The 14320-nt window shown below is 40.0% G+C and overlaps 1 protein-coding gene across 4 annotated transcripts in view; it reads left to right on the top strand.

Annotated features, from left to right (window-relative positions):
• PIGN (phosphatidylinositol glycan anchor biosynthesis class N) overlaps positions 1-14320 on the top strand; it is a 108421-nt gene that overhangs the window by 38023 nt on the left and 56078 nt on the right. For all 4 annotated transcript variants that reach the window (XM_065830877.2, XM_071804512.1, XM_071804514.1 and 1 more), the window contains 4 exons: positions 3482-3522; positions 4922-4981; positions 5937-6029; positions 7935-7990. In XM_065830877.2, coding sequence (XP_065686949.1) covers positions 3482-3522; positions 4922-4981; positions 5937-6029; positions 7935-7990 — 250 coding nt within the window. The remainder of the gene's footprint in view (positions 1-3481; positions 3523-4921; positions 4982-5936; positions 6030-7934; positions 7991-14320) is intronic.

Here is a 14320-nt window from a genome sequence, read left to right as displayed (position 1 = left end):
GGTTTATTTGTAATAGCTGATTTTTACAGCTGTCAGTTTCCTTGATTCTCAGCAGCTTTAGTACAAACCTCAGCATTTGACTTCAAGTGAAGATGAAAATGGTGTGAGAGCATTTAGAAAAAGATGAGTACTCAGCTGACTTCCAGGTACACCGTAGGGAAAGCTTTTTGGCTGTCACCTGTTAGGAAATGTGTATTTTCTTAAAGGAGGGAGTATGTCTATGCCTTGCTGTGCCTGCTTCATATTTTCCTTCTGATGGTTAAAAAAACAAAAACAAACCAGCAATGAAATAATAAACCAAACACTAAAGCAAACCTCAGAAACTCTTCCCTTTGTTCTGGACTTGCTCTGCAGCTTTCTAGCTGTCAGTCATATTGTTGGTCTGTTTCGACACCATCTTTACAGGTTCTTAATTGCCAGTAATAATCTCTATTGGAGCTTTGTTTCTCTCTGAGTATCTTGGGAGTTTTAATCTCTGTTTGAGTAATAAGTATCTTCTTGAAAAGTGACTGTTCTCTCTGTGGTAGTACATTATAGCTTCTAGTAGCAGATGTAGCTTAAAAGTAAAGAAAAAATTGTTGTTGAAATGGAACTTGGCACTTTTGCAGGTCAGTACAGTTCAGCTACTCAGCTAAGTTGCAATCCCAGATGTTTTCACAAAATTAACATATGAAAGAAAAGATGCTTAAAAGAGGTCTCTTGAAAAGTTCTTTGAATTTGCCTTTCATGCTCCGTACAAATGCAGCCGAGACTACCTGCAGGAGAGGAGAGCATTTTCAGTACCGCTGTGTCACTGATGTATGTGAGTGTCCAGTTTCTATTTGTGATTGCATGCGCCAGTGTTCAAGGTCTTGGGTCTATTGACAATCTTTCCTACTTTCTCTGAGTAAAGAGTTCATGGAAACAGCAGAATATATCTAATGCTCACAAACTTCTGATGCTCTCTTCAGTGCATGCAGGCTGTAGGCAGCTCAGTGAATTGTCTCTCTTATCATTGCCATTGAGGGTCGATGCCTCCAAAAGCTGTGCCAACTGTCAGGACTTGGTGTGCCCAATTCATTATGGAAAAACTGATGTGTTCCTTGGATGGCCAGAAGGGCCCAGTGTTTGCTCTGAGATGACAGCCTTCTCCTCAGTCCCTTCACCTGTACTCTGCTTTCCCTCAGACCTGGCCATGCAGTCGTCTTGGGAAGATTTGTGATGGCAGCCCTGCTTCCTGTGGGCAATGTGCAGTGTCACCCGCTTGGTGGTGGGCTTGACCCTTCTTCAGGAGGAAAGAGAACAGAAAACTCTGCTCCAGCTCATCAGTGCAGGCCCTGCCAGGTGGCCTTGGGGCACAAGTCCAGAGGAGCTTCTAAGTGAGGGCACAACCTTCTACAGCAGAAGGATGAGATGTGGTTGTTTTCTTCTACACACATCCCTGTTTTGGAGGGGGCTCAGCCTGCTTTGCCATGACTGAGGGAACTCCGTGTACCCCTTCTCTGCTTTTGCTTCTGTGGGATTTTATGTGAGATTTTCTTTGGTTCATGTAGCCGCACTCTCAGCCTCTTCTTGAACTGGTGCTTTCCTGCTGTTTCCCCGGACTGCTTGCATCTCGCTGCCCAGTAGGCTGCAGTAAGAGCAGGACAGCATAAAGAAAAAACAACTTATCAAGTGTGTGGAAAACTGTGCTGAGCACGATACAGGAAACCTAAACAGTGAGTTGGAGTTGTAAACCAGCATGGGCAGCCCATAGACCTGAGGAATATCTTGGCAAGGGAAGTGGAGATGTAAAAGTTTCTTACAAAGCTAGATGTTTCTCTAGTAGAGCTACAGTTTCTTCTCATCTTAAGCATATTGTGTGCATGTAGATAGTTTTACAACATTTTTCATTGGAAAATATTAGTTGAAGGAAACCAAACAGTACATTTATATAATAAAAATATAGGTGAGAGTCTATATCTCTAGAAATAGAAACCCATTTCCTTTTCTGGGAAGCAAGCTTGTTCTTTTTGGTGTGAGTTTAACACAATTCATGAGTAATGCTGATAATACTGCCCATGTGTTTCCATGGGAACTCACTGTAACTGTATGTCTCGCTGCTGTTAAGGTGCATGGCTGCTCTTCAGGGTGCTCTTGGGACCAAATATAATAACAGTGGACCTGTACTCAGACCTCTGAAGCTTGTGATGGTGTGAACTAATGGCTGAAAAGAAGTTCGGTGCATGTAACACTGGGAATATGGGTGTTCTCTGTCTTGGGCCATTTTCAGCTGAGACAGGTTTAGGTCTGGCATAAATGGAGTGTATTGAGAGATGTAGAAAGGGTGTTATGGTCTAGGATTTTAATGCCTTTTTGGAGAAAATAAACGAGGTTTACCAGTATTTTTCAGGAAGCCTGTTTCTGGTGCATTTAAACTTCTACTTCACATAATGCCAAAGGATACTTTTGGGCGACATGGCTATACTATCAATGGTCTGAGGTGCTAGGAGGACTCCTGCGTCCATCTGAGCTGTTTCTGAGGTGTCGTTTTGGCAAGTGGCATTAGCAAGGCGGTGACCAACCTGTTTAGCTTTCTGTGTGTACTGAGGAAAGTGCGTGTGCCTCTGTTGCTAACATGACTTTGGTTCCCAAGTTAAGAGGAGGTGCCCCTAACATCTTGACCACTGTACTTGAGATCTGCTCTAGGTAGGTCATTGATAGTATATTAAGTACAGTATTGGCAAATCTGTTTCAGCCCTTATCAGGTTTTTGTGTGTATCTCTTCTTTTTTAAACCTTGAATATGAAAAAATAATGTGTGTCTTTTTTTTCCTACTCATATTATTGCTGTGGGTAGCAGGGCGGAAAATTTCAACATTAGAAAAAGAAGACATGAAAAAACAACAACACCCTCCCCCCCAAAAAAAAAAAAAACAAAAAAAAACACCAAAGCAAAAAAACAACACCTACTCGACTCAGCTTTCTCTCTGCCTTCGTTGTACTTGTTCAGATTGCTAAATTGTTGATCTTTTCCCTTGAGCTTGCTCTTGGCCAGTATTGCTTATGGCAAACATGATGTACATTTGTACCACTTTGTACCAGTGTATTGGGGACCTTGGGTTAACCTTTTTTTTAAAAACTATTGAAGAGATTTAACAGCCCTTTTTCTAAACTCGAGCTTGAATCTTTTATTTGGTGCAGGAGGTAATACATCACTTTTGGTACTGTGCTGAAAAAATAAACACCTTGGACTTCCTTCAACTGATCTGGGTCACAGTTGCAGGCAGCCCTTTTTTGTGATGGATAAAAGAAAATGTGAACTGAAATGAATGCATTTTGTTGTTTCTGCCTGTTGAGTTCCATCTGTAACCCCTCTTGAGTTAACCTTCTGAAGCCAAATTATAATTTTCTTTAGTAACAACACTTAACGGAAAATGGCAACAAGATATTAAATGTCAACTGAATTATCCCTTTCAAATCTGTGTAGATTATCTGTTCATTTGTTCTGTTATTTCTTGCAGAATGGAAACTGGAGAACTTTAAGAGACTGGATGTCAATCAGGTATCAAATGTACCTAATTTAGTAGTGCATAAATTTTCATCTTAAGTTAGCCATGTGTATATTCAGTTTAATTTTTTCAGAGCTATCTATTTCATTGTCTATATCTTGTTACTTTTTCCAGAAGTTGCTGTCATTACTGAATCAAAGCCAGTTCTCGCTATACTGTTAAACTGTTTTTTTTCAACAGTCTGTGATGATGGCCGAACCACTTAGCAATTTAGATGATTTGTACTGTAAAGAAAAGAAAAGAAGTTGGATGACTTAATCCTTGATGCTAGATCAGCTGAGCTTTTTAAAATCATTATGTTAAGACATCTAAATTGTGTGCACCTGAAGCTTTTTTTACTTAACTTCCTATAATCCTGTGAAACCCAGTATATGACTGGCAGACTCAAAACCTGCTCAAATAAGGCTAATAAACTCATGCTAGAAAGCTGAAGTTTGGAATGTTCTGGATAAACTTATTTCAGCAAAGCCCTGGTACAAAATTAGAGATGAATTTTCCTCTTGAGGTTGGCAGGAGTTATGGGGATGTTATTCTGAGACTGTATAGAAGAGTCTCGAGTGTCGCTTTGTTCTAGGTAATGGAGTCCCCAAAGACAGATCTTTTGTCCTGAAGTATATATGGAACTATGGGTAAAATACCAAACTAGACTTCAGATTGCTGTTACACTACGTGTGTATTTTCCTCTCCAAATAATAGATTGGAGTCTGCTTCTGCACAGTAGATCTGAGGTTGGAGCAGTTCCTGTGTAGATTCTTCAATTTTATGCTGGAGAAACAAAGAATTTTGGTGCATAGTTTTATATTAAAGGAAAATATAAACCTGGCAAGAGGCGGTGTTAATCATCACAAGTAGAATGTAATGGTAACTTATTTTGTGAAGTGCCTTGGTATACTTAGAAGAGCCTTCTTGAAAGCTGACTGGGCACAAATAAAAGTGCAGAATCCCCCTCTGAAGGGGAGAAGGTGAGTAATCGGCACCCTGGAAACACGGGCTAAGGAATGCTGTGAAGAGCAGTATATTCAGTGTACGGCTTAAAACTGTAAATATGAAATCACTTCTTTCTGTGGTATAGTCATAAAAAGTAGTGTGCCTGAGTGCAGTGGAAGGGACACTGAATTCCTGTAAATAGATACTGTGAGGGCTTATGTTTGCTTTTTAAACTAAATTTGTTTTTGAAGCTTTATCATAAATGAAGCTTCACATTTTGAATCTAATCATGCTATGATGGTTACAGGAAACAAATAAAAAAATATTATAAAGGAGAGTTGTGTGTCATAACTTCACAGATCATACCATTTACTTCTGCAAATGCAGGTACATTAAAATTAAGCTGAATTTATTAGCTCTAGAGGCTGGTATTATATTAAAATGGGAATGTTTCTGTTTGCACAGGCTGATGTAGCACCACTGATGGCTTCCCTTATTGGCGTACCTTTCCCCTTGAATTCTGTGGTAAGAAGTACAAATATTTTTCTATATTATAAAGATCTACACACCATAGAGGAAGACGTGTTTGGGAAAAGACGTGAGGCATGTGAGGGGGAAAGATTATAGATTTTGAAAAGTGTTATAGGGTATTGAGATTGGTTGTAGTTTTAGTTTTTTGTGTGTGTAGCTTCACTTTAGAGAATAAACTCAATCTATTTATATATTGTATAGTGCTTTCAATTGGAAAGGCAGCTGATACTTTCATAACCTGCAACTTTATACTTTTGAGCTACATGAAAGTTTTTTGTTACTTTGTTTTTTAGGGATGGTAAAAAAGCAATATGGTTTGAATAACACTTGATTTTGATCGTGAAAGCTGAGCCTGTAAACAAGCTGTTCCCTGCAATTTAATGTTTAATTATTTCTTGTTTAAACTAGTGTACTTTCTTCAGATGGTATCTCGCGCCTCTAATTTGGTGAACACTGAGTGCCCTCACTGTGAGATGGGTTTTTCTTTTAATTTCTTTCATTTATTATTACGAAGGTTGTCTCATAAATATCTAATGGACAATTAACATTATGTTAGTGTGCTTTCACACTGCTTGCTTCACATTTAAAACACCTATTCACGGCACATTTTTAGAAATATTTCTTCTAGAGACTCTGCCCTGAATTCTGTGCCCCTGTCTTGCGCTCAGTGCTGGTCATGCGAGGAAAGCTGCCAGCACAGGTGGTATATGGTTCAATAACAACTTCTGTTATTTACCTTTTTTGCATGCCTGTAGGAGCTGGAATATTATAAACAGTTCCTGTGATGCTGAGAAATTACGTAAGAAGAGTATTTGCAAAGGAGTTAGAGTAGTTATTTCAGCAGTAATTTGAAGTATTCTTACTGCTCGTTTGGCCTGCGATTCAGTTAGAGAAATTCCTGTTTCGTCATTTAAATTTCTTTATGTATATATGTATTTTTCTTCCCCAGGGAACTCTGCCTCTGGAATATCTGAACAATAGCGCTCATTTCAAAGCAGAGAGCATGTTTACCAATGCTGTTCAGATTCTTGAGCAATTTAAGGTAACTAAGCAGATGGCAAAGAAAAATATTTCTTTGAGTAATAGTTGTTGCTATGTGTAAAATAATTATATTAGGACATACGCTGTATATAGCATGCTGTAATTCAAAGGACTAAAATTGAATGTGCATACTGGGGGATGCTGATTGACTAGCTGTGAGCCATATCTGAAGCACTTTGAAAGACTGTAATAATCACCTTTTTTGTAAAGAGCATGAGTAACTTTCTTCTTGTTTCTTAACATAAACGCTGATGTTTATCAATGTTAATGTAAGCCTACGTGTAGTATGTAGGTAGAATCTGAGTTCTGATACCTGAAAAGGGAAATGCTGCCTCTGCAACAGGGGCTGGGAGACAAGGCTCTAAGTCAGCATCAGTACACAAACAGATCAAAAAGGTAACAAGCACCTGTCCATTAAAGAAATTAAATTAGTGGCCTAATTAACTTTTAGCTAATGCTGTTGTTGTATCTCTTGTTTTGCTCTGCATCTCTTCATCTCTGGTTTTCTGTCTTGATTCATCTAGTATCAGATATTATTGTATTGAGAACACATGTGTAATCCTAAAAAAAAAAAAGTTATGCTTCACTAGATGCTTTCCAACTGTGGAATATTCAAGTCTCAAATCCGAAAATCTTGGGTTTGGTAAAACATATACATTATCTGAGAGAGAACCATCTTTTCCACAGATAGGAACCTGAGATAGAGAACTGTTGCCATGTTAGGAAATCTCTGTGGTGATGGTGGAACCAGGAACTAGCCCGAGAGTACCTTCGAGAAATTGGCACCATCAGCACCTTCTGTCCCTTCGGTGCCAGGTTCCAAATGTAGTTTGTGTGGAGGCCAGGTTGGCAGTGTCAGCAGCAGAGCCACTTCCGCATCTGTGGTGGAAAGCTGGCATGTAGCAGGGGAAGTCCCTGGTGGGCTGGCTGTGAAGGTGAAGCATGCTGGTATAACTTCCACAGCTGGAAGACCTCTGCTCTAAGAATTACCAATGTGACTCAGGTCTTTTGCAGTTAAATTGTTGTCTTGGGGGTTATTTAAAAAAAAAAAAAAATAAAGGAAAAGCTCTGGTTCTTCTTTTCTTTAAGCTTATTTTTAGTCTGTCATTTTGTAGTGTGAAATTATTTTGTTGTTGTCTGGCTTCTTTCTAATGTTATTTTGGAAGGATCATGTGTGAATTTCTCTTGCGTTTCTCTGCTGAAGCGGAAGCAGTGCACTGGCTTAGACATGCTGAGTGGGTTTTTACTTTTCCTGTGATGGACTCACCTGACCACACTTCGTGCTCCCTGGAGAGGATGTTGCCTTGGATGGATAGGATGACGTGTGGGTTGCTACTTCAAGCTGTCAGGATTTGGGAGCAGCGCGCTTAGAAAGTTCCCATCTGCGCCTTACACCAACAGTCAGGCTCGAGTCAGGCTGCAGCAGGAGGCCTTAAAGATGTTTTGAAGGGCCTTGGGTGGCTCTGACAGCATCAAAACCTTCAATTTTTATCCATGTACAGGTTGATTGACTGAACAGCATTGCTTCGACAGTGTTGCTGCAGCATACTAGTGCCCGTCTGGCATAAGCTATGCCAATTTCATTGGGAGAGGTTGCCACTGAAGTCTGGTAGCACTTCTAGCCATATCTTACCTTTATCCTGCGAACTCTAGAAGTCCTTCTGTGAAAATCACTGGCTGTGGAGTGGTTTATTTTACCTACTTTAGAGCAGGTCTGAGTTTCCAGGAACTCAGGACAGTTACACATATGTCCAGTTTCCTGGACAATATATTGAGAGTGTGATTTCATTCCTCTTCCAAAGTCTTAGAACTCTTCTGTGATTTTTAGTTTAGTCCTGATACAATTTTTAATTTTGTTGCTACTTGCATGTAATGGTTCAATGCTTTTTTTTTTTTTTTAATGCAGGTGAAGATGTGTCAGAAAAAGGAAACAACACTGTCATTTCTGTTCACACCATTCAAGTAAGTGTCTGTAAAAACCATGTATATATTTTACCTGATTGTCTTATCACTTTGGTATTTCATAGAGATGCAACAAAAGAAATTTGGTCTCTCCAGGTTTCTTTTTAAATGATAGTGTTTATCTGATTGTGAAACTTTGTGCTAGAACTCTATGCAATTGACTTCTATTTAAAAATTCTGATCAGAAGTAGATTTTTTTTTTTTTTAATCTGTTCCTTACATTTAGTTTTTTTGTTAAGGGTTATGTGCCTCAGCTTTTTGACAATATAGCTATATGTACACTGTGTGGTAATTTTCGCTGACTTTTTGCTGTGCTGTTTTAGCATTCCTTGTGAGATGTAAATCCCTATAGGATCAGGAAATACAATCTATTCTTGTTTATGTCTGTACAAAAGTTGAACTAAGAATTTTTTCTTCTGTTACTTAAATTCTAATGAAAAGCAAGCAAAACACCTTGCATCCAAAAAAAGAACGTCAAAATCTTTAGAATTTCTGCTGCCTATTGTTAGTGCTTCCAGGGCTGTGAAGGAGTTTCAGTAGTGATTTGTGTGTCTGCAACCTCTGTGTATGGAGCAGTTACTGACCCACTTACCCTTCAGTCTTATCCAATTAAAGCTGCTTTTTCCTTTTTCTTTCCCCCCGAAAGGTTTTTGAAAGCTTTGCTCTGAGTGCACGCGATGCTGTTCAGTTTGGCTTTCAGTTTGAGGAGTGCTCCAAAAATGTTTTGCCACCGAGAGCAGCTGTTTTCCTTTGGGCAATAAAACTGATGTTAATTAAGATCTTTAAATCATAACAGCAGTAAAAAGTACTTGCATCTCTTCCTGTGAAGTACATTTAATTGCTAAAAAAGATTGCTGTCTTTCTGAACAGAGATTTACAGTGTTATTTTATTATGCTAGCATCTTCAAAGGGAAAGGTTCCAGACAGTCTCTGAGATTCAAGTCATTCTTGGGCACATAATTAATGTTTTGGATCAAATTCTGATTAAGAATGACAGGTGCATTATCAAAGAACTTACTGATCTATCTGAAACAAAAACGCCAGATGAAAAGGATGGTCAATCATCTTTGATTCTGCAGGGAAGACTATTGGTTTGATTTCACAACTCTTGAGGAAAGGTAAAATTTAAACAAGAAATTACTGATTCTGTAAAATAGGATGGGTTTTCTTAATGCTAAATTTATCTTTAAAGAAACTAACCGTAATTGATTACTCTATGGACTGGTGTCCATATGTTGGATTGTTTTAAGTAGAAATGCCTGAGACATTTAACACTTAGAAAATATGACTAGATCTTGGTATGAAAATGCTTGTTACTTAGGTATGGTCCATTACAAAAATAAACATCTTGTTTGCCTCAGGTATTCTTAAAACTTTTCTGAATCAGGATTGTGGTTAATGGGCCCTTCCAGGAAAGGTTTTTCTGTATGAGACCAAAATAATTCCCTGGATGTGTGCATTACCCCACAAAAGGTGCCTATGCTTACTGTTGGATGGGTAAAGACTTCCTTTGTTTCCTCAAGATGATGGTTTTTTATCTTCACTCTAGGAAAACAGACTCATACCACAGACAGTCAGACATTAATACAAATACCTTCCACAGTGTGCTGTGAAGGGGGAGTTTGGCCAGATTCTAATTAGTCTTCAGAACTGTCCTTGACTTTCAAAACTTGGCCCCTGTCTGGGAAGCTGCCAAGGGGCCTTTGTCCAAGCAGTTACCAGTAGCTGAGATGAAGTGGTTGAACACCAACTTATTTTTAAGTAGACATGTAACTTCCTAGTGCTCCAGCTTGCAGGAACTGGAGGAAAACCTGAGGTAGTTTTAGACATGACCTGGCTACAGATCTGTCCCCTCCTTCACGCAGAGGTGACTGTGTGTGAGCAGTGAACATGAGCCTGAGCTTCAGCTGCAGATTGTCATCTGATGTATCACTATAAGGCAACCTTGGTCAGTTCTTCAAACAAATTTTGCTTGACGCAGAGTGAGATACTGAGGGAAAGGCATGTGCCCCCTTCTGCTGGCTTTACTGTGACTACTTTTGGTGGTGGATAAAAGGGTATAGAAGGGTACGAGTTACTCTGCCATTTTTCAGGAGAAGTTGAAAAGGCAAAGCTGGGGATAGTTTACTCATCTATATGGAGCAAGAGATCTCTTGGTATACTGTGCTGCATTTCAGAGTAATTGGTAATGGTGTGGAGGTTGCGGTTCTGTACACCTATATGCTATATAGACTTGTTGGCTCAGGTTTAATTGCAGTTTTGCCCATTAATTTGTGTTGACCTATGGTCGGCCTTGTCTGCTGCTGCAGGTGAGTGTGGTTTTGTGCTGTGTTTCTGCTAGGCATTACTGTCCTCTCATTCAGGCACTAATAGCTTCTTCCATCACTCTTCATTTATTTGACTTGTTGTATAAGGGAGTTATATCCATTTTTTAACCCTTCTGGTGCCTGAAACATGTAACTTAAAGCTCAGAATGATGGAAATTTCAGTAGTGTCTACTTGACCAAGTTTGAGGCAGGTCAGAGTGTGGGTAGCTGTATCTGTTAGTAAGAATGTGACTGGCTGCCAGTAATGCCATTTTCATTTTGCCAAGGTGCCTTCATCAAGGAAAAAAATCTGTGTAGAAGCATATCTTGATGTTCCCTGTGAAAGTGTTTTGAATAGTTTTCAGAAAGAGCTCAGCTGCCAGTGTCTGCTGATTCTGCAAGGGAAGGTGCACAGTCTGGGCCCAGGGGAGTGAACATGCAAGAGCAAAAGAGCATCCCTTGCTTGTGTCCAAGTTACTTGCAAAACTGACATTAAATAGTTGTTTAGAATACTTATTTGCCATTCCAGTTGGATACCTGGAGGGATTTACTGTCTGAAATGAGTTTCCTTCCCACTCCCTACCTTTTTTTCCAACTGTGAAAAACTTTTCAAAAATTACTTGCTTAGCAAAACTAGAGGCTTTCTTTCTGCGATTCTGAGACACAAAAACAATTCTTTGACCCTTATGAGTAAGAAAGGCAGGTACCAAGACACCAGATGCTTTTAAGGAAGAGTGGGGGAGGACAAATATGAAGATTGCTGACAGAGGAAAACTGATGGCCAGGTTGGTGAGCTATCTTATTAGCTTTCTGGACATTTGATGTACCTCAAGGCAAGTGCAGAGCTGGCATAGTTTGAAGAGGAGTGTGCCAAGGGACCAGATGCTACTGTTGCAGAAGCATTCCCAAAGCTGGCATCTCTGGGCTTTGAAAGTAATCCTGCAAGGAGTAGGATGAGGACAGTGTAGTGAGGTGAGTAGATGGGACATCAGTTGTTGTACTGAAATTCTTTTAACAAATTAATGCAATTTGATTATCCCAACAGGTAGGAGAGATCTAAGATATTGAATTACACAAATGCACAAGAGTGCTTTTTGAGTATGCCTGGTTTATACAGTGCTTTCAGGGCAGGCTGTGCTTCCAGCTGTTCAGTCTCTGGTGCCTCACAGTAAGGCAGCACCAGCGGTGTTTTAAGAACCACCATATTCAAAAAAAAAAAAAAAACAGTGCTTGCTTTCTACTAGCTGTGCTTTTTTCTTGAATGTCTTGAAGTTTATAACGATAGGAGGTTTGTTTTTTGTTTTTGTGTGTTTTTTTTTTTAGCAGGGACCAGCTTAAATATCTTATATAAGACACAAACTTGACTTTAAATATGTGAAGTCCTGTACCATCTCGATGCTGCATTTTTCAAGTAACTTAATTGTTTGAATAGTACACCTTAATAATCCCAAATACTTACTTTGTTTGTATAATCAAGTTATAAGTTGCATAGTTATATAGAAAGTCACTGCATTTTTAATGTGCATTGTACAGCTATTAAATAAAAATATGCCTCTCCCTCACTGTATGAAAATGTAACTCTTTCAATTTCCTCTGCCCTCCAGTATGAATTGAGATATAACTCCCTTAAGCATTTGCATGGATTTGATGCAAGGAAGTATCAGTCATGTAGGCTGAGTCTTTCCACATAATTACACATCACATATTTGTCATGCTGATAGAAAAAAAACCAATTCTTTCTTAATGTAGAGTTTCTTTGAAGATGTACAGCAACTTCAAAGAAATACCATATGCACAAATACCTCTTTTTTCTTTTTTGTCTGACTGAAGATACAGCACTACATTATTCCCTCTGTCTGATGGCCTTTTAGAACTTAGATATTTCCAGAAAATTGACATTTGGAGCAAAGTGAAACAAGTGATTTCTCCTCCACTGTTAAGTGCAGTAGGGTTCCTTAAGATGTCTTTAAACATAGTACATCCTTTAAAGCATTGTGTTCTTCTTTTGTTTAAATAAACTGCATTTATTTAAATAAACATTAATATGTGAGCTATTTGTGATATGTCTGATAATGCATTGCAAGAGCAAACATAAGGATTGAATGTCAGGAAGAAAGGGTGAAGCTATTGCAGTAGGGAAGGGTCTTTCTAACAGTGATTACTCTCCCTGTCCATTTTTCTGGATACTTCGTGTCTCCAGAGGAACCTTGATTTAGCAGAGGCACTGATTTATCTGGGAATGTGTTTCAGCCCCTTTGTCCTGTGGTCACGAATGAGGGACAGCGGCTTCTGTGAACTTGTAGTGAACCTGGAAAGGCAGCCAGCTTTTTCCTTTCTGCACTTTGTCCCCACTCTGTTGCTAGGTGGGGATCTAGGTACCAGAGTGCTTCTGGGGCAACTGGGACAAGCAGACCAGTACGGACAACTTTAGCCTGCTGGTATTAGGGAGGCAGACTGGCAGCCCTCTGCCCTCCACCCTTGGCTTTAGGAACCTGTGTATATACATGTGAACAAAAAAACAGAAATGCAATGCTGTAGAGACAAAAGTGCTCAAATGGAAATAGTGGCTTCATTTGTGTTTGTTCGTTGTTTTGTTTTTAATAAGCAGACTTGATTCAATAGTGAATGTATTATTTCTTTATGGAGAAATCAATGCATGTGCTATAAAATGCATGTTGTTTGGCAAAAATGTGAACTTCTCTTCCGCTGAATGGGCTGTGTCTGAAGCACTGTTAAAGGCTGCTCAGGGACGATGCAATCCTCTTAGAAAGCAGGCATCCTGCTGGTCTCGGGTTTCAGCAGCACACTCAGGAGCTTTTTGTACATGAAAAGCTTACTAGCAGCAGCTTCTGCCCAGGAGGACCAGGCGTAATTGGATTTGCTATCAAGTAGGAAGTAGGTAAGGTCTTTAGAAGGAGCTAAGAGGCTAATGTATAAGATAAAATATCACAAGTTTAACATGTATTTCTCCATCTACTTGCATAAATCCCTTTAGCCTTTTCTTGGAACTTGTGAGGCTTCTTGCAGTTAGGGTAAGGGAGGGTGGACAGGCAGGTGGTAGGATGGGATGGGCAGAGGATGTTCTGCGCCAGGGCATGATGTAAGAGAGACAGTGCAGGGCTCTTTTGGATCTCAATAAGAAAGGCTTGCTAACAAATAGCTTAATAAGATAGCTGTTTTAACAAGATAAAATTAAAATAAGAATACAGGTAGCAAGTGAATCGTGTGTCCCTTCAGATGCTGGGTACCCTGTGTTCATGCAGCATCAGATGGAGCCCTATGGGTTTTCCCCTGGTACTGCTCAGATCCTGTCTGTGGAGAGGTTCCCCCTTTTGGTCATTCAAGCCTATTAGATGATTTTTTTTTTTGCAAGCAATCAACTGTCCTAACCATTTCTACTCTCAAACATAATGGAGGTTCACATGAGAACTTTTTGCTGTGCTTCTAGACAACGAGGACAGGCAGGCAATGTAATCAGAGGTACGGAGTGGGAGTTGCCTACAGGCACCCGTGGTTATGTGTTCTGATTGCTAATACTACCACAAGCTGGCTGGGTTTGTCTGGGGCCAAGGGGTTGTGCAGCACAGCCTGGAGCCACACTGGGCAGGCAGCACAGGACTGGGCCTGCTCAGGTTAACTGGTGTGTGGGTCACCAGCTCCTTGATGTACAGTGGTCTCCTGGTCAGAATCTGTATGGGGAGCCTGTCCGAACACGTATTTTGGTGACTGTGGGGCCCTGCTATTAGGTACCTGACTGCACACAGCATGAGCTACCTGCTCTGAACAGAACTGATTGGAAAATGGTCACTATGATTTAGGTTTGGCATGTAGAATTGTGAGGCAGAAGAGGACATAGCCACAACAATGCAGATATCTAGGGAACTGGGGCTATTTAACTTGGAGAATGCTGAGGGGAGACCTTCTCACTCTCTACAGCTATTTGAGAGGAGGTTGTAGCGTGGAGGGTGTTGGTCTCTTCTCCCAAGTAGCAAATGATAGGATGAGACGAAATCGTCTCAGGTTG

Source organism: Patagioenas fasciata, chromosome 2 (assembly GCF_037038585.1).
Source record: "Patagioenas fasciata isolate bPatFas1 chromosome 2, bPatFas1.hap1, whole genome shotgun sequence".
Lineage (NCBI taxonomy): Eukaryota > Metazoa > Chordata > Aves > Columbiformes > Columbidae > Patagioenas > Patagioenas fasciata.
Note: the sequence above shows the minus strand (reverse complement) of the source record. Positions and strands in the feature narration are given on the sequence as shown.